This window comes from Sciurus vulgaris, assembly GCF_902686455.1.
Source record: "Sciurus vulgaris genome assembly, chromosome: 8".
NCBI classification, from domain to species: domain Eukaryota; kingdom Metazoa; phylum Chordata; class Mammalia; order Rodentia; family Sciuridae; genus Sciurus; species Sciurus vulgaris.
In genome coordinates, this window is record NC_136468.1 from 103,686,165 (window position 1) to 103,709,903 (window position 23,739).

At 38.0% G+C, this 23,739-nt stretch overlaps 1 protein-coding gene across 6 annotated transcripts in view; it reads left to right on the plus strand.

Annotated features, from left to right (window-relative positions):
• Nucleotides 1–23,739, plus strand: part of HECW1 (HECT, C2 and WW domain containing E3 ubiquitin protein ligase 1) — a 422,686-nt gene that overhangs the window by 281,618 nt on the left and 117,329 nt on the right. For all 6 annotated transcript variants that reach the window (XM_079149876.1, XM_079149880.1, XM_079149879.1 and 3 more), the window contains 3 exons: nucleotides 13,540–13,682; nucleotides 17,261–17,361; nucleotides 18,927–20,291. In XM_079149876.1, the coding sequence (XP_079006002.1) occupies nucleotides 13,540–13,682; nucleotides 17,261–17,361; nucleotides 18,927–20,291 (1,609 nt within the window). The remainder of the gene's footprint in view (nucleotides 1–13,539; nucleotides 13,683–17,260; nucleotides 17,362–18,926; nucleotides 20,292–23,739) is intronic.

A 23,739-nucleotide genomic window follows, 5' to 3' on the forward strand; every position in this document is an offset into this window, starting at 1 on the left:
GGAAGATAGAGCAAGAAACCAATCCTGAAGCGCCATCCTGTTCCCTGTGACTGAGGTCCTGCTCTTTCTGCTTCAGGAGCCTCCTTCTTCCACAGACTTGGTGTGTTGGAGTTCCCAGGGGCCTGATCCCAGTGAGTGGAATCATCTTCAGCTTTCATATGCCTCATGAAGGGAACTGGAAACCATTGAGGGACCTTTTCCAACAGCAAAAAATCCCACTTGATAAGGAACAGGGAAATGTACATTACCAACGGGTTTGCCTCCTGATGACCTGTAGTTACCTCACAGATTCTAACTTTAGAACAAAAGACATTGGTTAGACCAAAGCCATTGCCTTTGAAGCTGTTAAAGTCAGTTGGTGTGGACCCCTTATCCTGGAGGGAGGCCTGTGTGGCATTCTGTGAGGAGACAGATGCACCAAACAGGTCACTGAGGGACTAAGGCTCTGTCTTTTCCCCCAGAGGAGGCCAACAAGGCATGTGTCTTTCAGGCCACTAGGGGACTGGGGCCCCATCCCCCTTTCCTCTGCTCTGTGAACAGGATGTTCTCCTGTGGTCTGTAAGACAGTTCTTCTCCTGCCTAAGAAACTGTCACCTTCTGTGTTCACACAGTTGCTTTTTACTTTCTGTTATCAAGCTGTTATCTGCTGAATAGGCTAGTAACTGCTTATGCAAGACTTGACCTTTAAGATGTATGGCTAGCTTAACTGCAAGAATACAAAATACAGTGTTATGTGCAGGAAAGACAGAAGCGGCTTCCTCTGTGACAAGTGCTCCATCTCTCCGGAATACAGCTCTTCTCAGATCTCCGTGTGTGGTCTGAGACCTTTTCCCTGGAAGGTGGCTGAGGTTCAGGTTAGCCTCCAGAGTTACAGCCCTGTGCAACAAGTTGGTACACAAAAGGATACACTCTGAAAGAGGTTATATAATATCTTGGTCAGTATATTATGACTATACAATTACATGAGGAGAAACAACAATATATTGTGTATTGTTCAAATGATCTTATAAAAGACACCTTTGGAAAGTCAACCTTATCTGTGAGAGTAAAGAGGAATATATGGTGATCTGCATGAACTTGATAACAGTCAATCAGTAAGAGCCATCAGATTCAGGCAGGTCGTGAGAACAAGTATTACCTTGAAGGTGGGAGTGATCAAAAAATACCCATGCAAGAGCTATCAGAAAAAAAAAAATCTTTAAATTTGATTTCTAGACCATCTACCTCATCGACAAAGAGAACAATTAGAAGAAGAATCAGATGAATTAACTGGAGGACAAAGGAAGCACTACAAACCTGATAGTATTTCCCTTTCTTTTGATGAAGGCCTGGTTCTGAGTGAAGAATACTGTGAAAGAAGTAGTAGCAGTATGTCAACAAAATTTCCAACAAGAAAGTGAGGGCTATTCTCAGCCATCACTTCTTTCTTTTTTTCCCCCCATTGTTTTTATTGGTGCATTATAGTAGTACATAATGATGGAATTTGTGTTATACATTCATACATGCACACAATGGAACAGTATAATTTGATCAATATCACTCCCCAGCCTGTCCCTGCTCCCTCCCTGCCTCCAATCCCTTAGTCCATTGATTTTCATTTAATCTGCCCCCCACTGTTCTTTTCCTTTTTCCTCTCCAGCTTCCACATATGAGAGAAAGCATACAACCCTCGACCTTTGGAATTTGACTTATTTTACTTAACATGATATTCTTTGGTTCCATCCATTTTCCTGCAAATGACAATTTTATTTTTCTTTATGGCTGAATAAAACTCCATTGTGTTTTTTTAATCTCCATTCACATTTTCTTTATCCATCCATTCATTGATGGGTATGTAGGCTGATTGCATAGATTAGTATTGTGAATTGTACTGTCATATAAATATGGGTATGTATGTATCATTAATTCTTTAGGATAAATACTAAGGAGTGATATAGCTGGATCATATGGTGGTTTCATGCCTAGTCTGTTAAGAAACCTCCATACTGATTTGCATAGCAGTTGTACTAATTTACAATCCCACAAACAGTATCAAAGTGTTCCTTTTTCTCAACATCCTCTCCAGCATTTATTATTATTTCTATTCTGACAACTGCCATTCTAACTGGTATGAGATGAATTATGGGTGTAGTTTTGATTTTCATTGCCTGAATTGCTAATGATGTTGAACATTTTTCATATATTTGTTGGTCATTTGCATTTCTTCTTTTAAGAAATGTCTAATTCATTTGCTGATTTATTATTGGGTTATTTGATTTTTTGGTGTAAAATGTTTTGAGTTTTTTATGTATTCTAGACATTAATTTTCTGTCAGAAGAGTATAGAGCAAATATTTTCTCCCAATCTGTAGGTTCTCTCTTCACATTCTTAATTGCTTCCTTTTTTATGCAGAAGGTTTTTAATTTGATGCAATCCTATTTATTAATTCTTGGCATTATTTTCTAAGCTTTAGGGGTCCTATTAGGAAAGTTGTTGCCTGTGGCTATAAGCTGAAGTGTTAACCCAACATTTTTCTCTAGGAGTTGCATAGTTTCTGGTCTTATTCCTAGGTTCTTGATCCATTTTGAGTTGATTATTGTGCAAGGTGAGAGATATGGATCTAGTTTTATTCTTCTGCATATGGATAACCAGTTTTTCTAGCACCATTTGTTATAAAAGCATTTTTTCACCAATGTATGTTTTTGACACCTTTGTGTCAGATAACTGTATCTGTGCGTGTTTGTTTCTATGTCCTTTATTCAGTGCCATTGGTCTCTGTATTCCTTTTTATGCCATTCCCATGCAATTCTTGTCACTGTAGCTCTGTAGTATAATTTGAAGTCAGGTATTGTGATGCCTCCAAAATTTCTTTTTTTTTTTTTTTTTTTTTTTTTGGCTTAGAATTGCTTTGGCTATTCTGCATCTTTTATTACTCTAAATAATTTTAGGACTGTTTTTTCTAGTTCTGTGAAGAACATCATTGGTATTTTGATGGGGATTGCATTGAATCTTGAATCTCCATATTGCTTTTGGTAGTATGGCCATTTTAACAATATTAATTCAACCTATCTATCAACATGGAAGGTCTTTCCATCCTCTGAGTTCTTCAATTTCTTTCTTTTATGTTCTATAGTTTTCATTGTAGAATTCTTTCCCCTTCTTGATTCTATTTATCCCCAGGTATTTTATTTTTCTTCGAGGCTATTATGAATGGAATTGTTTTCCCAATTTCTTTCTCAGCAGATTCATTGTTGGTATATAGGAAAGCTATTGATTTTTGTATGTTGATTTTATAACCTGCTACTTTGCCAAATTGGTCTATTAGCTCTAGCAGTCTTTTGGTGAAATTTTTTGGAACTTCTAGGTAAAAGATCTTATCATCAGCAAACGATTATTTGACTTCTTCCTTTCTACTTTTTGTCCCTTTTATTTCCTTATCTTTCCTAATTGCTCTGGCTAATATATCTAGCACTATATTAAATAAGAATTGTGAGAATGGACATCCTTGTCTTGTCCTGGATTTTAAAGGAAATGCTTTCAATTTTCCCCATTTACTGTGAGGTTGGCTTTGGGTTTTTCACATATAGCCTTTATGATGTCAATGGAGGTTCCTTCTAACCCTAGTGTCTGCAGTGTTTTTATCATGAATGGGCGCTGAATTTTGTGAAAGGCCTTCTCTGCATCTATCGAGATGACTAAGTGACTTTTGTCCTTAATTCTATTTATATGATCAATTACATTTATTGATTTGTGAATGTTAAACTATTCTTGCATCTGTTGAACAAAACCTACTTAGTCATGGGGTGCAGTCTTCTTACTATATTGCTGAATACAACTTGCTAATATTTCAGTAAGGATTTTTGCATCTAAGTTCATCAGGGATATTGGTCTGTAGACTTCTTTCCTTGATGTGTCTTATCTGGTTTTGGTATGAGTGTAATACTGACTTCATAGAATAAATTTTAAGTTGTTTCATCCCTTTCTATTTCAAGGAATAATTTGTTTCAAAGAACCAACTCAGTTTCATGGGTCCTTTATATTGTTTCTTTCTTTTTTTTTTATTCTCAAGTTCATCGATTTCAGTTCTAACCTTAATTATTTCCTTCCTTCTGCAGATTCTGGAATTGGTTCATTCTTCTTTTTCAAAGGACTTTGAGATGTATCAGTAGGTGATTTAGTTGAGATCATTTTGATTTTGTTATGTAGTTACTCATAGCTATAAACTTTCCTCTTAGAACTGTCTTCATAGTGTCCCACAGGTTCTGGTATGTTGTATCACTATTCTCGCCTGAGTCAAAGAATGTTTTAAATTTCTCCCCTGATTCCTTCTATCACTCATTCATCATTCAAAAGTATACTGTTCAATCTCCATGTGTTTGTGTAGTTTTGTAGGGTTTTGCCTTTTTATTTCTAACTTTATTCCATCATAATATGATAAGATGCAAGGAAATATATCAATTTTTTGTGTTCTTGAAGAGTTGCTTTGTGGCCTAAAATACAGTCTATTTTGTAGAAGGTTACATAAGTCACTGAAAAGAAAGTATATTCAGCTATTGGTGAATGAAATATTCTATAGATTGTGATGTTCTCTCCAAAGGGCTTGTATAGCTCCTCCCCTGTGGTATTGTTCTTTCTTGGTGACCACATGGTCTCTCTTTTGGCTTTTCTGTGCTCGGTTCCTGCAACTTTCCTTAGTAGATGTTCCATAGTACTGGCTTTTCTTAATCCTGGGGATCTCCACTGGAGCTTCAGCTTCCTTCTCACATCTCCATGTATCATTCTTTTGGGGGCAGTCTGCAGGAATTCCGAAATTGCTAGACTTTTCCTGGCATCCCGGCCTTCCTTAGAAATTATGGTGGAAGCCTCCATGACCCCCTAACTCTGGTATCCTGTTGTTGAATTAAATATTCTATAAATCTCTGTTAAGTCCATTTGATTTGTAATATTTTTCAAGTCCACAGAGTCTTTATCAAGTTTGTCTTAATCACCTATGTAATGGTAAGGAAGATCTGTTGAAACCACCCAATATTATTGTACTGGGGTTTATCTGAGGTGTCACTTTGAGTAGTGTCCTTTTATATGTAATTAGTTGCAACCACATTTGGGACATAAATATTTACTATTGTTCTATCTTCTTGTTTGACTGTTCCCTCTACTAGTATGAAGTAAGTTTCTTTGTCTCTTCTGATTAATTTTGGTTTGAAATCTGCTTTGTCAGATATGTGATTAGCTACTTCTGCTTGTTTTCAGGCTCCATTTGCATGATATGTCAATTTCTATCCTTTCAGTTTCAATCTGTGGCTTTCTTTGCTTTTAAGCAAAGGTCTTATTTGTTAATCCATTCTGCCAGCCCATTTCTTTTAATTGTAGAGTTGAGACTATTTACATTTAAAGTTATTATAGAGAAGTAGTCTGACATTTTTATTTATTTATCATGTTTAATGTGGTCCTGTTTCTCATTTGTTTAGATACTTTTCAAATGAGATTTGCTCATTTGTGAGCTCTGGGATTTGTTTTGTTTTATTTCTTCTGTGTGGAATATTTCTTCAAATAAATTCTGTAGTGCCAGTTTAGCACTATAGAATCTTAGTGTCATCTTTTAGTTTCTGCTTATCTTGGAAGGTTTTAATTTCTGATTAGGTTTTGAAGGATAGTTTTGCTGGATATAGCAATGCTGGTTGGCAGTCATTTTCTTTCAGGACTTGGGGCACATCATTCCAAGCCCTTTTGGCTTTTAGAATTTGTGCTAAGAAATCAGATTCTGATAGGCTTGCCTCTAAATGTGACTTGACATTTTTCTTTAAAAAAAATTATTTTATTTTTTTCTAATTAGTTGTACATGACATTTTTCTTTTGAGGCTTTTAAAATTCTAGTCTTGTTCTGTATGTTAGGCATTTTAATTATAATATGTCATGGAGAGGTTCTTTTTCGATCTCATCTATTTGGAATTCTGAACACCTTCTGTATTTGGATGTCTATCTCATTCTCGAGGTATGAAAAACTTTCTGTTATTGTTTCCCTGAAGAGTTTATCCATTCCATTAGCCTGTATCTCACAATATTCCTCAATCCCAATGATTCTTAAATTTGGTCTCTTAATGTTGTCTCAGAGTTCTTATATGTTCTGATTATGGTTACTTATTTCTTTAACACTGTCTGAATATTCAATGCTAGTCACTTTGTCTTCTAGTTCTGAGATTCTTTCTTCAACATGGTATACTCTATTAGAGAGACTCTAATAGATGGAACATTTTATTTGATTGATTGTATCTTTCATTTCCTAGATTTCTGTTTGGTTCTTTTTCAATATCTCTGTCTCCTTATTGAATTTCTCATTCATATCCTGTACTGATATTCTTAATTCATTCAGTTCATTTTCTGTGTTTTTTTAGAATTCATTGATCACTTTTATAATTATTCTTTTGAATTCTTTATCTGATATTTCACCACTTCAATATTTGGGGGGGTCAGTTACTGGTGAATTATGGGCTGTAAGAGGTCTTATGGCAGCTAGTTTTTTCATATTTCTTGTATTCTTTTGTTGGGTTTTATGCATCTGTTGGAAGGTATTTCTTTTCCACTCTTATGTGTGAAATCCCTTTTTCACACATCCATCTCACTGAGAAGCACTACTCCCACTGCTTGAATTTTGAGTCACAGAGCAACTAGGAATGCAGCCCTCTTCTAATCCACTACCTTGAATCTTCCCTCAGTCATCAACTTCTAACAGCATTATTTATTGCAGCCAAGAAAATGTCAGAGTTTGAGAGGGAAAAAGCACAAGACAAAGAAGAAAGTATAGAATCCAGTTTTCCCCTTTATGGCTTTGAACCTTTTGTGATTTGGAAAAGTTGACCTAAAAAAATAGTTTGCACTTGTCTATGGCAAAACAAGATATTTATACTTCATGTGCAAAGATACTAAAAAATAAAAAAAAAAGAAAGCATAAACCCTGCTCAGTATGTAACAACCAATATAAATGATTGCATTCATTTAATTCAACTAGTTGACCTGTCTACAAAAATAGAAATATATATTTTTTCATTATATAAATCTAAAAACTTGGAAAACATGGAATTTATGCATATATCAAAGGAAGGCAATGTCTCAGCTCATGTGTATTTCTTCTGTTTAATGTGACTAACTTTGTGAAGGGGAAAGTGAATATCTACTTTTTTAAGAAATATTTTGCTTTATATTTGATATTTGGGTTTTAAAGTAATTTGAATTGGATATATATAACTCATCATTTACCCCCATCATATCTTAGATAATTTCCCACTTCTTTTAAATGAAAAGTGTTTGATTTTTTAAAATTTTAAGCAGGATATTTAAATATAACTTGTTTAGGAAGTTTTGTGTAAGGAAAAGTATGTGTGAAAGATTTCATTTTTAAAATTTAGATTCTCTTAAAATCTCCAATTCTTGCCAGGCATGGTGGCACATGCCTGAAATCCCAGCAGCTCAGGAGGCTGAGGCAGGAGGATTGTGAGTTCAAAACCAGCTTCAGCAACAGCGAGGTGCTAAGCAATTCAGAGAGACCCTGTCTCTAAATCAAATACAAAAATAGGACTGGGGATGTGGCTCAGTGGTTGAGTACCTCTGAGTTAAATTCTCAATACCAAAGAAAAACTCCAATTCTTAGTTTCCATACTTTTACAGAGTCTCTTAAAATAGTCTTTCAAAATTAAAAAATAAGTCAGCAGTTATATTTGGTGCTAAGTAAAAATATACTTATTCTCCAAATTTTTCATGTATTTAGGAAAGGTGGTAATGATAATGTCAGTAGAGAATAGCTAACATTTACCCACAGGGAAATCATCTTGAACTCTCCTATCCTAGTAAAATGTGGAATTGCTTTGGGAGTCCAACCTGGTAAACCAGACCCTTGTCAACATACGATTTTAGAATTTAGTGGAATCTCCTTTTTCCCCTAAGTTGAAAACAACTCTAAGACATTTTGAAGTACTTTCTTGGGCTGGGTTGCATGGTAGGAACCCACGGTAGTTACCTAGATTTCAGACCTTTGCTTAAGACCAGTTTTTGAAAACAGTGAATTCAGAATGATTAATTCAAAAATTTGATGAACTGCTTGAAATTTTGAAAAATTTGCTGGGAAGATTGTAACTTCCTGCTAAATTATCCAGAAATTATGTACCTCTTTTTTTTCAAGAATGACTGGGTCTGAATATGGGATTCCAAAATATTTTCTCCCACTGTGTAGATTAAATTCTTGTATTTAAATGTGAATTTCCAGCAGAATAATGAAAATAGAGCCACCTTGATTTAAGGTCCCAGTATTTTTCTCCTGGATATAACAGTTGTACGTACTTAGGTGAGGACAATTAAATTTTCTGGACTATAAGTTTAGAATAGAACCAAAGAATGATTTTGTACAACAACTCTGTGAGCCAGTTACTAGCAGTATATTGTTGGTTTAAATTTCACAAGCAAAGCTGGGCATAATGGTGCATACTTGTAATCCTAGCGGCTCAGGAGGCTAAGGTAGGAGGATGGTGAGTCCAAAGCCAGCCTGAGCAATTTAGTGAGGCTCTAAGCAACTTAGCGAGACCCTGTCTCTAAGTAAAATATAAAAAGGGCTGGGGATGTGGCTAGTGGTTGAGTGCCCCTGGGTTCAATCCCCAGTACCAAAAAAAAAAAAAATTCACTAGCAAAAGCCACACAACACACAATTTATCCATGCATACAAATCTAAGTAGGAAACAAATGGCTGAAGAGATTAATCCTTAAGCTTTGGCAGGCCTCAAATACAGTTAACCCTTCTTAATTTGGAATTTATAGTATTCTGACTAGAACTAAGTAGAATCTGTTCTTTTTGAGGAGAATTGTTCATTTGATTACAAATGATATACATTGTGTATATATATATACACGTGTGTTTGTACATATATGTGTGTATATATATGCAATGACTATGCTATTTACATCTGTGCAAATGGAGTCTCATTCTTCATGCTTATGGATTACTAAAGTGATCTGGATTGTCTAATTTTGGGGTTTAGTATACACATATTTATAAATTTACAACTTATTAAATGTTTTTAGAAATAAACTATTAAACGGGGGTCTGAAAAAAATGTTACAGGTCATCAGATATTGGCTATTTAGTCCACAGAAGAAAATTTAGATTCATTGTAAGGAATAGTTTCCTGATAATGATATTTGATATTAAAATGGGAAAACTGTGCTTTCTTCCCTGGTTACACAGCAGATTCACCTGGAGGCTTGACACACTACCAGTGCCAACTTCATCTTCAAGGTAGTCTAACTTAATTAGTCAGGAATGGGGTCCAGGAAGGTCTACTGTTGTGAAAGCTCTCCAGATGATTCTAATGAGAACCAAGGCTAAGAACTGGTGGGCCAAAACAAACGTAAAAATCCAAACAACTTGTGCCTAAACAAAAGAAAGTTCACTTTTAACCAAAAGGATGCTTTGCACCTTAGGAACATTGTAGCCGCCATTCCAACTCATATGGCCCCAACGTTGGCTCTCATGTTAGCCTTCTTTCTGTCATTGCTGCCCAGTTTTAAAACGTCTGGCAGTTTCTAAAGTGAAACTCAGAGAGTTCAGAATCCAACGTTCTGATGGAGAGGTGATCTATGAAACTATGTGCTCTCATCCCTAAGCGCCAAAAGTCCTTTATTTAGGGCAATTTTAGGACTTAGGAGGAAATAGGACATTTATTCATTTGGTTGACCCAAGCATGTGTTAGAGTTGCTCTGAAATGCTCATGAGCAAGAGAGAATGAAGATGGAAAATGGTCAGGCTTCAGACCCTTAAATTTGTCCAAGATTTGCTCTTTGATTTTCATACTGGTTTCTTTTACAAGTACAAGGAGTTCATTAAGATACAAGGAGTTAAAATTCCCAAAACAGCAAAGGGCTTGGAGCTGCAAGCCCAAGGCTGGGGATGTGGCTCGTGGTTGAGTGCTCCTGGGTTCAATACCCAATACCAAAAAAAAAAAAAAAAATTCACTAGCAAAATTAAAAAAAAAATCTTTTGCAGATATAGTTCATGAATTTCTCTTTTGACCAATAAGCAGGCTATTCCCTGGATACAAAAATAGAGTGGGTTTAGAAGTTGGAAAACCAGCTTTTGTCTGAACATTAAACATTTGAAACAGGCCTATGGATTACTACAGACACCTGTATAGAATCATTGGTCATTAAGAGACAACTGAAATGAGTTAGCAAATTTGAAGGAAGTCCAATAATTGGAGACTCAAAAGGAGGAAATGGCAGAGAATGGGACAGGTAGAGTCTGAATAGAAAGGAATGGAAAGGGAAATACCCCTTTATTTAACATGGCATGGACCTTATTTTCCCATTCTATAGGTGAGGATGCTGAGGTTTGGAGAGGCTATGATTGATAGAGTCAAGAACTTTTATGTGCAGATCTAGGAATAAAAGTCACGTTTACCTCACTCTGAAGGTTCTTCAAAAACTTTAAATAAAAGCTGGGTCAGCTGATACATCCAGGCAAAATTTATTCCCTGGCCTTAGACTCAAGTACCTTGTCCACGAATAGACAGACTTTAACATTTTCAGCACTCCTCCCTAGTTCTTAGCAGAGCCTGACCTAGGGATTGAGAGTACGTGAATTCCAATGACCAAGGCATGGAGACAAGGGCCTGGAGGAGAGAGGTTGATGTCTGGGATGAAGAATGGACAAGGGAACAGGGGTTGGAAAAGAAGTTTTGTGGTAGGAGGAAAGAACCCAGGAGTTGCCACTGAGTTCCAGAGTACATTGTGATAAGCTCACTTCAGTGTCCCATGCAGGGTACCGTAGGTGGAAATAATCTCATTTCAATAAAGGTCATTAAGTTTTTCATTAATAGATACTCACTACAGAATGTACAGAAAATATAAAAAGGAAATGGGGGAAACATGTTCTTATTTGATATAAACAACTACTGTTAAAATTTATTGTAACTATTTCCAGTCATTTTTCTATTTATATTGTAAACATTATGGTATTATGATCATGAATTATATGTAATTATTTGTCCTGCTTTTGTCACATAATATTGTAAAACAAGCATTTCCCATCTTATTAGCATTTAATATGTCTTAATTATATTGTAATTATACATAATTATATAGAAATTATAATTTAAATTATACTAACTAGAAAATGATAAACAGTTCTAGCATATGCATACACTATAGTGTATCTAACCTTTTTGTTGGGCATTTAGTTCAGATGATCTATTATAATGCACTCCAGAATGGAAATAACTGAACTACAGAATTTTTAAGGACTTGAGACAGTCAGGACTACTGAAATCTCACACAGACCTTCTTAGAATAGTACCTGTTTCTAAACTTGAACCTCATACTTGATATCCCCAAATTCAGTTTTTTCAGTACAAGGAATGATTAATTCTTAGAAATTATGTATTAATTAACTGAAACTAACTTATAATGGAAATTAGAAGACCATAATCAGGCAAAAAAGACAAATACCTTATGATCTTATGAAATCTTTAAAAAGTTTTTAAAGGTTTGAGAGAAGAGGGTTACCAGACACCAAGGAGAATAGGGGAGGGAAAGATGGAGAAAGGTTGATAAATGGGTATTAAATGGCAGTAAAATAGGAGAAATAAACTCTAGTGTTCTGTTGCACAGTCGGATAACTATAGATGATGATAATGTATATTTCAAAAAAACTAGGAGAAAAGGTACTGTGTGTCTTCACAACAAAGAAATGATAAATATTCTAATATTTAGACTCTATACTTAGCCCTTATTTGAACATTGTGAAATGTATACATTTAGTGAAACATCATTTGGTACCCTGTAAATATGTATAATTATGTATATATATATATATCTTTATATGCATATATGTATATAAAGATATAGCTACAATGAAATTAGAAGTACTACATGGAGAGTGTGGAAGTTATTTGTACTATTTGTCAAGTATTTCTGCTCTTTTTGAGCCTTCCAGATACACTGTAGAATCATTCTTCCTGCTTCCTGAGGTTGAATGGGGCATGTATCCAGTTCTGATGAGGAATTGTGTTTGGAAGTGAATATTTATTTGCAAGAGAAAATCCTCTTGAGTTCTCTTCACCTCTCAGTGACTGGTAATGCTTGAGAGGGTGGCTGCTCCAACAACCCACAATGAGCATGAGAACAAGGAATCCAATGTTATCATCTTAAGTCACTAAGATTTGGAATTTGGTTGTTACTATACCATGCCAGCTCATCCTGACTGCAACAGAGGAGATATTAACACTAGTATGCCCAACATATTTTATCTCTGTAAAGAGAAATTAACTAAAGTTAAAATATTTGCTATAAGGAATTAATCAGGATAAAAGAAAATAATTCAATTTTTCAACTGTTTCACAGACCTTAAGGGTACAGTATGGTTTAAGGTGAATTATGACTTCCTCCTCCTAGATAGTCCAGGCTGGGTAATGTCAATGTTCACCTTCCTGAGTCTCCTTTCTGCACCTTTATTGATGACCAAGCCAACTTCTGATGGTCACAGTCTTTCTTTGATGCTTTCATTTTAAGTCACACCATATGCTACTTAACAAATGAACAATTTAGAATTGAATGAAATAAAATGTAGAAGACCAGCTTCCTCTCCTCGCTACCAGTGTACTCCCGAGAGTACACAGTTCAGAGTTCACAGTTTGGAGGGTAATCTCAAGCATTTTCTCTGTGGTTCTAAGTACAAATGGAATTCCACTCTTCATATTCCTCTGTGCTTTGCTTTTTCATTTAATCTGTGCATGTGGATCTACCCATTTCTTTTTAATGACAGTAGAGTTCTGTTTCAAATATTTACCATCCTTCGTTTACCCAGCTTCCTAATGATATACAGTTTTGGAATTTTGTTGTTGTTATTTCATTTTGGTTTTGCTTTTCTAGTCTTTTGCTATTGTTAGTAATGTTCCAATGAACATCCTTATAAAATACATCTTTTTTGCAGAGTTGTGTGAGTTAATCAAGAAGGAAATTCCCAGAATTTGAATTATGGGTTGAAGGGATTTGTAGTTTAAGAAAGCCAAAAATATCTATAATTCCCTTTCCAAAGGTCAAATCAATTTACATTTCTGCCAACATAGAATGAAAGTTCTTGTCTTTTCCCTCTCTCAAGAAAACGTGGTATCATGAAATTTGTTGAAAAAATTCTCTGACATTATAATCATGAAATACAATATGACTTTGTTGATTTAAAGCACATGTCCTTAATTACAGATGGGTTTGTGCTGGTTCTTTCTTCAAGTATAATAATGCCTTTGGTCAAGTAAGGTGAGACCTGGGTAGAATTCTTTCTCTTTAATTTGTGCTGATTTTATTATTTGGATCTCAAAGAATAACCCCATTTTTAAGCCTTGAGGGAGCATCTCATTGTCACCCCTCATTTACTGAATAAGCAGAGCTCAAGCATTTCTAAGACCTTGATATAAATATTGCAGCTGGGGATTTTTACAATGACGTCCTCGAGGCAGATGGACTGGGAACTGGCCAGCCCTTGAACCTCGCAGTTAATTGATGTGACATATTCTTTCATTGCAGCAATTCAGTTTTGTGTCCTTGCCCACTGACGTGCTGGAAATCGAGGTGAAAGATAAGTTCGCCAAGAGCCGCCCCATCATCAAGCGCTTCTTAGGAAAGCTGTCGATGCCTGTCCAGAGACTCCTGGAGAGACACGCCATAGGGTAAACCTGTGACTGGGATCTCATATCACTAGGCTATAGCCAGTAGGCCATGCCCCAAGATGCCTATAAGCTGCAATAATAGAGTCTGATGGAGAGTCAAATTATAATGGTATTATGTTTCCTTGGCCTCTCCCATTAATTTTACTGCCTGGGCCACAACATTCAATTAAACAAATCCTTCCCTTTCCTTTATTAGTGTATGACTGGTTATATGTACAAGACAGTACAAAAGTCTAAGATAATAATTAAAAGAAACCATCAATGAAGCACTTTTCTGCAAAGGTAGAAATTAAAGTTTGCTTTACTATTAAGAATATTATTTCACTTATTCACTATCTTGTATATAGGATTTAATCATCATATGTGACATTTCCATAGCAAGGTGAAATGCTATACTTGGGTAGAGTTTCTCAATTGATAACTAGTGTTTACAGAAAATGCTGTATAAAATAGTTGAAATTTTGAAAGCATGCATTCTCATGGAATACCAGCAATTATGTCATTTGCAAAATCAAATTGTATATAAGAATGTTTCTGAGTTTTGGACCTTTTGCACTCATGTCCACTCATGGTTCTTATTGAAGTGAACTATGGCCAAATAAACTGTATGTGTAAGATGTAGTTCCTTACGTAACAGCAACTAAGTATAACTCTGGCTATAAACATATGTTTTCATAAAATATAACCCTCAAAAAGTATCAAAGGAATGGGAAAAATTATGCAAATGTTCACATGTCTTAATTTACAGTTCTTTTGATTTTCAGAAAGACTTTGGCATCACTGATAATTACCATAAGGTTATTTAATTGAAACCTTATAGCACATGTGCATCTGTGTGCACATAGACATGCCACTGCCTCTCAAACCAAAGGGATTTGACTTCACAGAGCCATAGCCATCTGCCCAACAGTGTTTGCACTTCATGGTTGTGAGGATTAAGCAAACAAAAAGTCTATGTAAAGAACCTAACACAGTCACTGGCACATAGTAGGGACTCAAAAGGGAATGGTATTCCTTGTGCTCTTCATTATTTCATTTAATCCTTAGAACACTTTTGTGACATTATCACTCTTCCTCCAACAGGAAGAAATGAGGCTTAGAACAGATAACTAATTACCTAAGCATATGGCTTGTGAGTGGAGAGATGCAGGCAAGGTCAAACACACACCTGCCTCTCTCCAAAGACCAAGTGTGTTCCCCACCCACAAGAGGCTCCTCACAGGGTTCCCGAGACTGATTCTCTAGTTTATCATTGCTCACACTTTTTATTTATTTCTTTCTCTGTCCTACAGTCTGCTCTCACCCTGCTAACACTCTGCTAGGGGTAGGCTGAAGTACAAAAAAAGGAGCTAGTAAAGAGTCTTTAAACCTGGGCACTGCGCACACAGCTGCCTACCATGTATTAGACATTCTGTTAGTGCCTGTTAACTTGAATCCATCACTACAGACACAGAGAGAACCCATCTGCTCTTCCATGTTGAGTACTTTTCATAAGCCAAAGGCATGGCTTGTTTCTTCCTGTTGTCACCCCACTCCCAGCCTTCTACTATGGAAAGGCACTAGGTGGTGAAAACAAGAAAAGGGTCTCCCCCAGACCTGAGCAAGGTTAGTTCCATATTCCTAGTCTCCTTGTCATCTAGGGAAAAAGAAAAGCACAAATGAGTGTAACTGAGCTTAATCCCTCTCTCTAAGAGGAAGCAAGCCATGGAGGTGCCCTCTTCCCGCAACTCTGATGGGATAACACACCACCCCACTTGTGGCCGGGGGAAGCTGCTCTTCCTTCAAAGCCTTCCACTTCCCACTGTCCTTTGAGGCTACCTCAGTGTAGCCCATGCTGGAGATGTCCCAATGAGGGCAGGAACTGGGCATTGGAGTGATGGCCATGAAAGCAGTAGTCATTTGGCCTGGACCGTGGCAGCACCCCAGAGCTCTGATTTTAATTAAGGTCTCCTCTGATTTTAATTAAGTTTTGGGTTTAAAATTTCTCATGGTCATAGCCTACTTCATAATATTGACCAAGGCTCTCTCTAAATAGACAAAATTTTGTGGTTCATCCTATTTTTCTTACATGTGATGCTTTATTTAAATGGATTTCTGACACGAAACATTAAACCATAGCTTATCAAAGAAAAATATTAAGTCAGTGGATCATTGGACCATGTGTTGTTTGTTTCATAATGTCAGTGTTTTTTAGAAGGAAACATTGAAACACTACCAGTTCATGACTTATTTTTTAATTTGAATATCACAAATAATAAACAGAATGAATATAGAACAACAATTGGTTTTGATATGCCTTTGTTATCATTGGGTAAACTGTATTTATTAATTCCTGGAATAATGAAAACTAGTCATTCTTCCTATTTCCTCAAGATAGGGGGCAATTTACTCTGCTAAAGAAATATTGTTGATGAAAACATAACCACAAAACTTCAGTTTCGTCCCCCTGGATAGTCTTCATTTTAGTAATTAAGAAATTGCTTTGAGTGAGTAGATAGGAAAGGAACTGAGTCCAGGCTGGAGCCTCAAGTCTTTATATGTAAGGGCCCTACAATTAGTGTAACTGGAAGTCACAAGATAGTGAACCCAGCTCACAAGTCTTGTTCTGCTCCATCTGGTAGCAAGTGACCTACCACAGGCTATTCCATAACCATGATGACATCCTTTCTTATTTAATACATGTAACTCTAAGACACACATGTTCTGGTACTGACCATTGTTAAAGCTTTATTTGAAAAATGCCAATCTGCACAGGAAAAGTAAGCAAAGGACACACATGTCTTTTTGGTTTTTTTCCCTCTCTTTTTCTACTCTAGAACACAGGTTGGAAAGCTTTTTCTGTAAAGAGCCAGTTAGTAAATATTTTTTAAGTTTGAAAGCCACCTGGTCTGTTTAAACTGCTTAACTCTTCCTCTTTAACATGAAAGTAGTCACAGACAATATGTAAGCTAATAAGCATGGCTCTGTTCCAATAAAACTTTATTTATGGTTTTACAGGCAGCACATGCCTGTAATCCCAGTGATTCCGGAGGCCGATGCAGGAGGATTGCAAGTTCAAACCAGTCTCAGCAACTCAGGGAGGCCTAAGCAATTTAACCAGACCTTGTCTTAAAATAAAACATAAAAGGACTGGGGATGTGGCCCAATAATTAAGCATCCCTGGGTTCAATCCCTGGTACAAAAGAAAAAAAAAAAGAAAAAGAAATAAAAACACTAACTTTACTTATAGACACTGAAATTTGCATTTCATATAATTTTCACATGCCACAAAATACTTTCCTTTAGTTTTTTTCCCCCAACATTAATATTAAAAGCTCAGTACAAAACATACAAAAACAGTAGGTGGACCAAATCATAGACTATAATTTGCTAACTTTTGCTTTAGAATATTTGAGCAGAATTTCCTTACAGTTGAGCGCATGTTTTACTTTAGGATCATCTCCTATGTACCTAGACAGATCATCACTTCTTATCAGGGCTTCTGTAGGCTTGTCGTCTCACTGGCATAGAAAGCACACTATATGGTCTTTCAGAAGAGAGTATGGACCAGCTCTGTGATGGTGCTTATTTCCTTCTAGGGATAGAGTGGTCAGCTACACACTTGGCCGCAGGCTTCCAACAGATCATGTGAGTGGACAGCTGCAATTCCGATTTGAGATCACTTCCTCCATCCACCCAGGTATTTTCAGCATGAACTTCATGTCTTGTCCTAGGCTAGTGTCCTAGTGTGGTTCATTTCTCTAAAACACAATAACCATGGTTCTTTCCAGACATGTCCTAGATTTTGTGGTTCTCTATCCTCTCCACTTGAGGCCTAGAACCCAGTGATCTCTTCTGGAAGCCAGGTTGCTGTCCCTTTGATTGAGAGGCTTCTCTTCATTCTGGTGACCCAAAGGTAGAGGGTTACACAGTGGAATGGGGGTTGAATGTGGCCAACATGAATATGGAGCCATGTCTTATTTGTTATTTGACTGCCAGCACCAACATAGGAGGTGCTCAAGAGATGTTTAGAAATTGCATACACAAGTGAATGGATGAATGAAGGTGAACATCTCTTTCCACCTAGTAACTACATATCGACTGGCCAGTAGCTGAAGAAGGCAATATTGTTGAGAAACTGTATGAGATAACTGACTTTTATAATATCGCAGTGGAAATAAAAAATATAAATTAAACAGAAGAATTCAGAATCAAGTGTTCAATTATTTTTAATTCCAAAAACATATTTCTAAATAAGAATAGTGAGATGCCTCAGAATTTCACTTTTGCTCTTTCCCCCAGTACAAAGATCACACTGAGAATTGTTAGGTTCTTGTAGGCCACATTTATGAGTTGCTGTTGAAGCTAATAAAGCTTGAATCTGGAGTTTGTCATTATCCATTCACTAAACTCAAGTTGCACTATAATTTTTTGAGTTGTACTTTTCTATGCCCAATATACAACTCAGATTGTAATAAAACACCTTGACTGCTTAATCCTGTCAAATTCATCCTTTTGCTACTTTGAGAATAAAACTGACTCTTCCTTTAGTGAAGCTATAAGGATAGCTTTATAGCTCAACAGAAAGAGTGTTTTCTTTCAACTAGTGAATTGCATTAGTGCATTTGAAGTAGAAATATTCACATCTTTTAGGGACCCAATGGAGCAACTGGGAAAGGTAGTTAAACAGTAGTTGCTATTCTTGGAATGGCTGCTTGGTACAGAGATCTTGCTTATTTTTCTACTGCAGTAAAACCCAAATGACTGTGATTGCCATCCAGCCCTGTTCTCTCTGGTTGCCTAAGAACTTAGCTTATCCATTCTGGCACCCTACAGGACCCATCCATAGGAAACTTTAGTGAGCTAGTACAATTAAGTTTGCCAGGGATCATCAAGGAACTACAAACACCACTATCCCCACTTCTAGAAATCACTCCAAGTAGCAAACATTTTTGAGCACCTACTATGTGCCCAGAACTGGGATAGTGTTGGGCATTTTAATCAAAAATCAATTAATTTGTTAATTAAATTCCCTGAAATAGAATTCTAAAATAAATCCACAACTGCAAAATGTCTTAACATAATTAGAACGCCTTCTTAACAGAATTTTTCAGCAGAGCTTTGGCCATTAAGAAACCCTCACCAATCCCTACATTCAATATCCTAATGTAGAAATTCCTTAGAGATGACTTACATGTGCTGCACAATATACTAACACCACAATGCTCTCTTCTGGAAAGAATGACATTTTTCTTCTTGCTGCAGATGATGAGGAGATTTCCATGAGTACTGAGCCTGAGTCAGCAGAAATTCAAGACAGCCTCATGAACAACCTGGTCGAAAGCGGCTGCGCAGAGCCTCCAAATGATGCTCCAGAACCCTGCGAGAACTTGAGGCCAGAGCCAACCAACGAGGGCACTGCAGTAGACAGTTCAGGACACCAGAGTCTGGAGCATGACAGGCCGGTTGAGGAAGGGGCAGGCGCCACTGAGGCAGGAGCTGATGGCAGGATCTCCGAGGGACCTGAAGGAGTTGGGGATCTTCTGACCCCGGGACAGCAGGGCACCCAGCCTGCCCTGAGTGCAGAAGAACTGGCCGAGAGGCTCGACCTGGATGAAGTGGCACCATCATCGCTGCTTCTGGAAGATGGTGAAGCTTCAGCCAGCAAGAATGAATCCGTGGAGGAGGAGGCAACGCCAGAGAGCAGGGTCAGAGGGGAGGAGGAAGAGAAAGGCCAGGGTGAAGAGGATGAGGAGGGGGATGTGCCTACCCTGGAGCAGGGAGAGGGCAGACTGCAGCTGCGAGCCTCAGTGAAGAGAAAAAGCAGGCCATGCTCCCTGCCTGTTTCAGAGCTGGAGACGGTGATCGCATCGGCCTGCGGGGACCCCGAGACCCCGCGGACACACTACATTCGCATCCATACCCTGCTACACAGCATGCCGTCGGCCCAGAGCGGGAACGCAGCAGAGGAGGAGGATGGCGCCGAGGAGGAGTCAACCCTCAAGGATTCCTCGGAGAAGGATGGGTTCAGCGAGGTGGACACGGTAGCGGCCGATCCACCGGCTCTGGAAGAGGATGGTGAAGAGTTCGAGGGTGCCACTCCAGGTATGGCGCCCCCTGGCCACCTCGGGGGCCACTTCCGCAGTTTGACCAACGGCGCGGGTCCAGACGGCGACACGCACCCCAGTACTGGGAGTGAGAGCGACTCTAGCCCCCGGCAAGGTGGGGACCACAGCTGCGAGGGCTGTGACGCGTCGTGCTGCAGCCCCTCCTGCTACAGCTCCTCGTGCTACAGCACCTCCTGCTACAGCAGCTCCTGCTACAGCGCCTCCTGCTACAGCCCCTCCTGCTACAACGGCAACAACCGGTTCGCCAGCCACACGCGCTTCTCCTCGGTGGACAGCGCCAAGATCTCCGAGAGCACAGTTTTCTCGTCTCAAGACGACGAGGAAGAGGAGAACAGCGCGTTCGAGTCGGTGCCGGACTCTGTACAGAGCCCGGACCTGGATCCGGAATCGACGAATGGTGCTGGGCCTTGGCAGGACGAACTGGCCGCCCCTGGTGGGAACGTGACAAGAACCGCTGAAGGTCTGGAGTCCCCCATGGCAGGTCCAAGCAATCGGAGAGAAGGTTAGACCTCAAACCTGATCAGAGTAAGAATAGGACCATCAGGGGCACAGGTCTCAGCAACATGGTTTAAAAAAAGAAAAAGAAAAAAAAAAAGGAGGCACCAGTCCCAATTGGGGTTGCTGGGGCAATGTATGCCTGTCTTGTATTTGTATGTGTGCATGTGTCCTGGTTTGTGAGCATTGGTAACTACAAATAGCTGACCATCCACCATGTCTCAGATATACACCAAGAAATACAACTAGGTGAATGTGAGTGTGCACTTGTATGTGTGCTTCTGTTTTAACTAATCACCAGAACTGATTGGTGTAAGTTATCTTCTAGTCTTGACATCAACCCAAAGTGCCAAGACTTGTAACAGATGACATAAGTGAAAGACAGTCTATCATCAGCATTAGGTGGATATTGTCTTAAGTATCTGATGGCTTCCCAAAACACACTGAAGATTAGCAATAAATGTTACTTTTAGTTGAAGAATACAGATTTTACCTCTGTTTTAGAATTTAACTAGTCCCATGTATATGGACAGCCTATATATGTTTGTCATTATTTCTGTCTGCTCAATTCTTGTCATAATTGTTGGTTTTGTTTTGTCGTTGTCATTGTTGGTTATTTTGGTTAATCGAAGGAGAAAATAATGTGAATGTGTAAATCTCTTTGTTTCAAATAAGATTCTAACACAGGAGTTGCCACTTTTAGTTTTAAAAATGTATTCTATGTTTTAACCAAAGATGTTCCATGCCTGTGGCATCAGATATTAATTTGCATTTCCTTATCCAGGATTGTGAACCATCTTCCAGTCAAGTGACAGTGGCATGGGGCGGGGAAGATTGAGAAGTCACATAATAATATCAAATAATTCAGTTATTTTATAAGTCAAATATAGATTTTACTATTTTGTTGTTCTGCTGTTTAAATTAGCCTCCAAACAAGATGGTGGTATTCACTCTAGATTGTAAGCTCATCAAGGGCCAGAATTATGTCTTCTTTATGTTTAAATCTCATTATCTAAACAATGCCTGGTGCCTACAAATTTTTTGAAAGGGAACTAAAATGAATGTAAAAATAATCTTAAGTATTCATTAGTGCCCAACTCTACATTTTAGAGAAGGAGGGAGAGAGGGAAAGTGGCACATATTGATAAGCAGAAACACAAGAAAAACATTAGAGGCGAAAAAAATATAGGGAGGCAGGAGAAGCCCTAGGAACACATAATATGGAAAGGTCCCCATGAGGAATGAAAATGGGATGGAAATTTCCTTTCTTTGGGGAGTTCATCCTCACTCATCCCCGGGTTTCACAGAGCTCAAAAAAAGGGCTTCCATAAGAAACATTATTGTCCCCATGACTTCTAAGACTACTGAGACACTATAGAATGTACGTTAGGCTAGCAAGGTAGACTTAGAGAATACACACCCACTTCAGTGAGTTGGTGGCAAATCAAAGAGGGACACCATTTCAGAACGCAGCTCAGTTCAATATGAGTCCAAAGTGACACCTATACAAACTAGTATTATTTATCTATTTTTGGCTCTTTTTCCTCTATAAATACCTTTTCTTGAGGCTCAATTTTAAATAATTTTGAAAAGCCATCAGCAGATGAATGAAAGAAGCAAGATAACATTGTGGTTGTGAGCTCAGGCCCTGGAGGTGGGCCTCCTGGATTTATATTCAGTCTCACCACTCACTTCCTCACCAAGTGACCCAACTGCACTCTCTCCTCCCCTTCCCCCTCCCCCTTTCTTTCTCTCTCTCTCTCTCTCTCTCTCTCTCTCTCTCTCTCTCTCTCTCTCTCTCTCTCTCTCTCTCTCTGTTTCCTGGTGTGTCAAACAGGGATACTTGTAGAATCAACCTCAAAGTTTATTTGAAGAATAAAATGAGGCAATACTATAAAAGGCTCTGCCTCTCATTAAGCAAGAGTTCTTCTGGGCAGATAAGCAGCGAGGCTAACTTTTAAACTCATATAATAAGGCATCCAAAACAATCCTTTGCATTTATATTTCTTGCAACCTTGTGTTTCAATGAAAATCTTCACATCATTCGGTGGAAGTCACTTTGTTTCAAATAATATTCAGTGGGGAAGCCCCCCAAATATTTAGTCATTATTTACCAAGAGAAGGTTATTTTTAAAGACCTCACTTATTTTCAGCTGAGAAATAGGTTTCCTCTTCTGCTTTTTTACCTAGTCTGAACACTTGCTTTGTATTTGAGGCAAGGGTGATTATGTGGTGCTGGGTCCTGGTACAGAACAGAATTGCTTGCTGCTTCTGTGCGCTCCATCTATTCAACCTGCTGACTTATGTTAGTCACATCATTGCATTTGCTTGGGGTTCACAAGCAGGTGGGGTCAGCTCCATTAACCTCAGGCAAGTGACAATATTATATTTCCACTAGCTTGGAGGAGTAATTAACCTGTTTGGTTGAATTGATTACAATGAGGTAAGTTTGTTGGTTTTTTTAAGAGAAACTAAATGAAAAATACAGCAGCTGATGACATAACAACTGTACCATTGTTGTTTTTTTTTTTTAATTTCTGACACTAAAAACATACAAAAACAAACATGAGTGTAGTATCCACTTAAACACAGAACCCCTGCTTGAAATAATGAGTTGTGTGCTGGTACAAGGGGCACCTTCTTTGACTTCCTTTAGAATTTTCAAGGAACCAGAGGATTTGAATAATATACTAGAGTTTGCACTAGGAATAATATTATAGTTTTTAACATTTAAAAGGGCCTTTTGTTCCTGAATACACCTTTATTTTTGTTTGCCAGGTACCCTAGGAATAACACTAACTTAATTAATTTATTTTTATTTTTATTTTTAATCGGGTCTACAGAATTAGAGAAGAAATAATCATCTTTCCATGTATGGACATTCTGAGAAACATTCAGCATTTGAGATCTCACAAAGATCTCTCTCGACAATCATTTTTCAGTTTCTCTCCCTTTGGATCCAAGTGATAATAGAACACTTGCTATTTGCATCCATTGTGGAGGGCAGAGGAAGGAAAAGGTCTGAACTTTGTCCTCTAGCCATTACAGTGTGAGCGTGGTGTGAGGCGGGAGGAAACCAGTGAAGTTTGATGGAGGCTGACTAGTGTCCTGGGTTCTTCTGGCTCTCCAGCGATCAAGAGCATTCAACTGGTACCATGGACCTCCATCCACATGGCCACTCCACACACCTGAGGACATGATAAAAGAGGAACACCAAACACAGTTCTTATACATTGTTCAGTTCATTAAGTGTGAACTGACAATAGTATAAGCTATGTCTATAATAATCTTTGGCATGCATTCTGTGGATGTGTTTCTTTCTAAAATTTCTCTTTCCTCTTCTTTCTACCCCACTTCTGTGTTTCAGACTTTCCTGTTTCAGTCTTCCTGCTTTTTATCTATTTCCTTTGTCTCTTATCTTTTCCTCTTTCCAGAGCACCATAGCTTATCTGAGT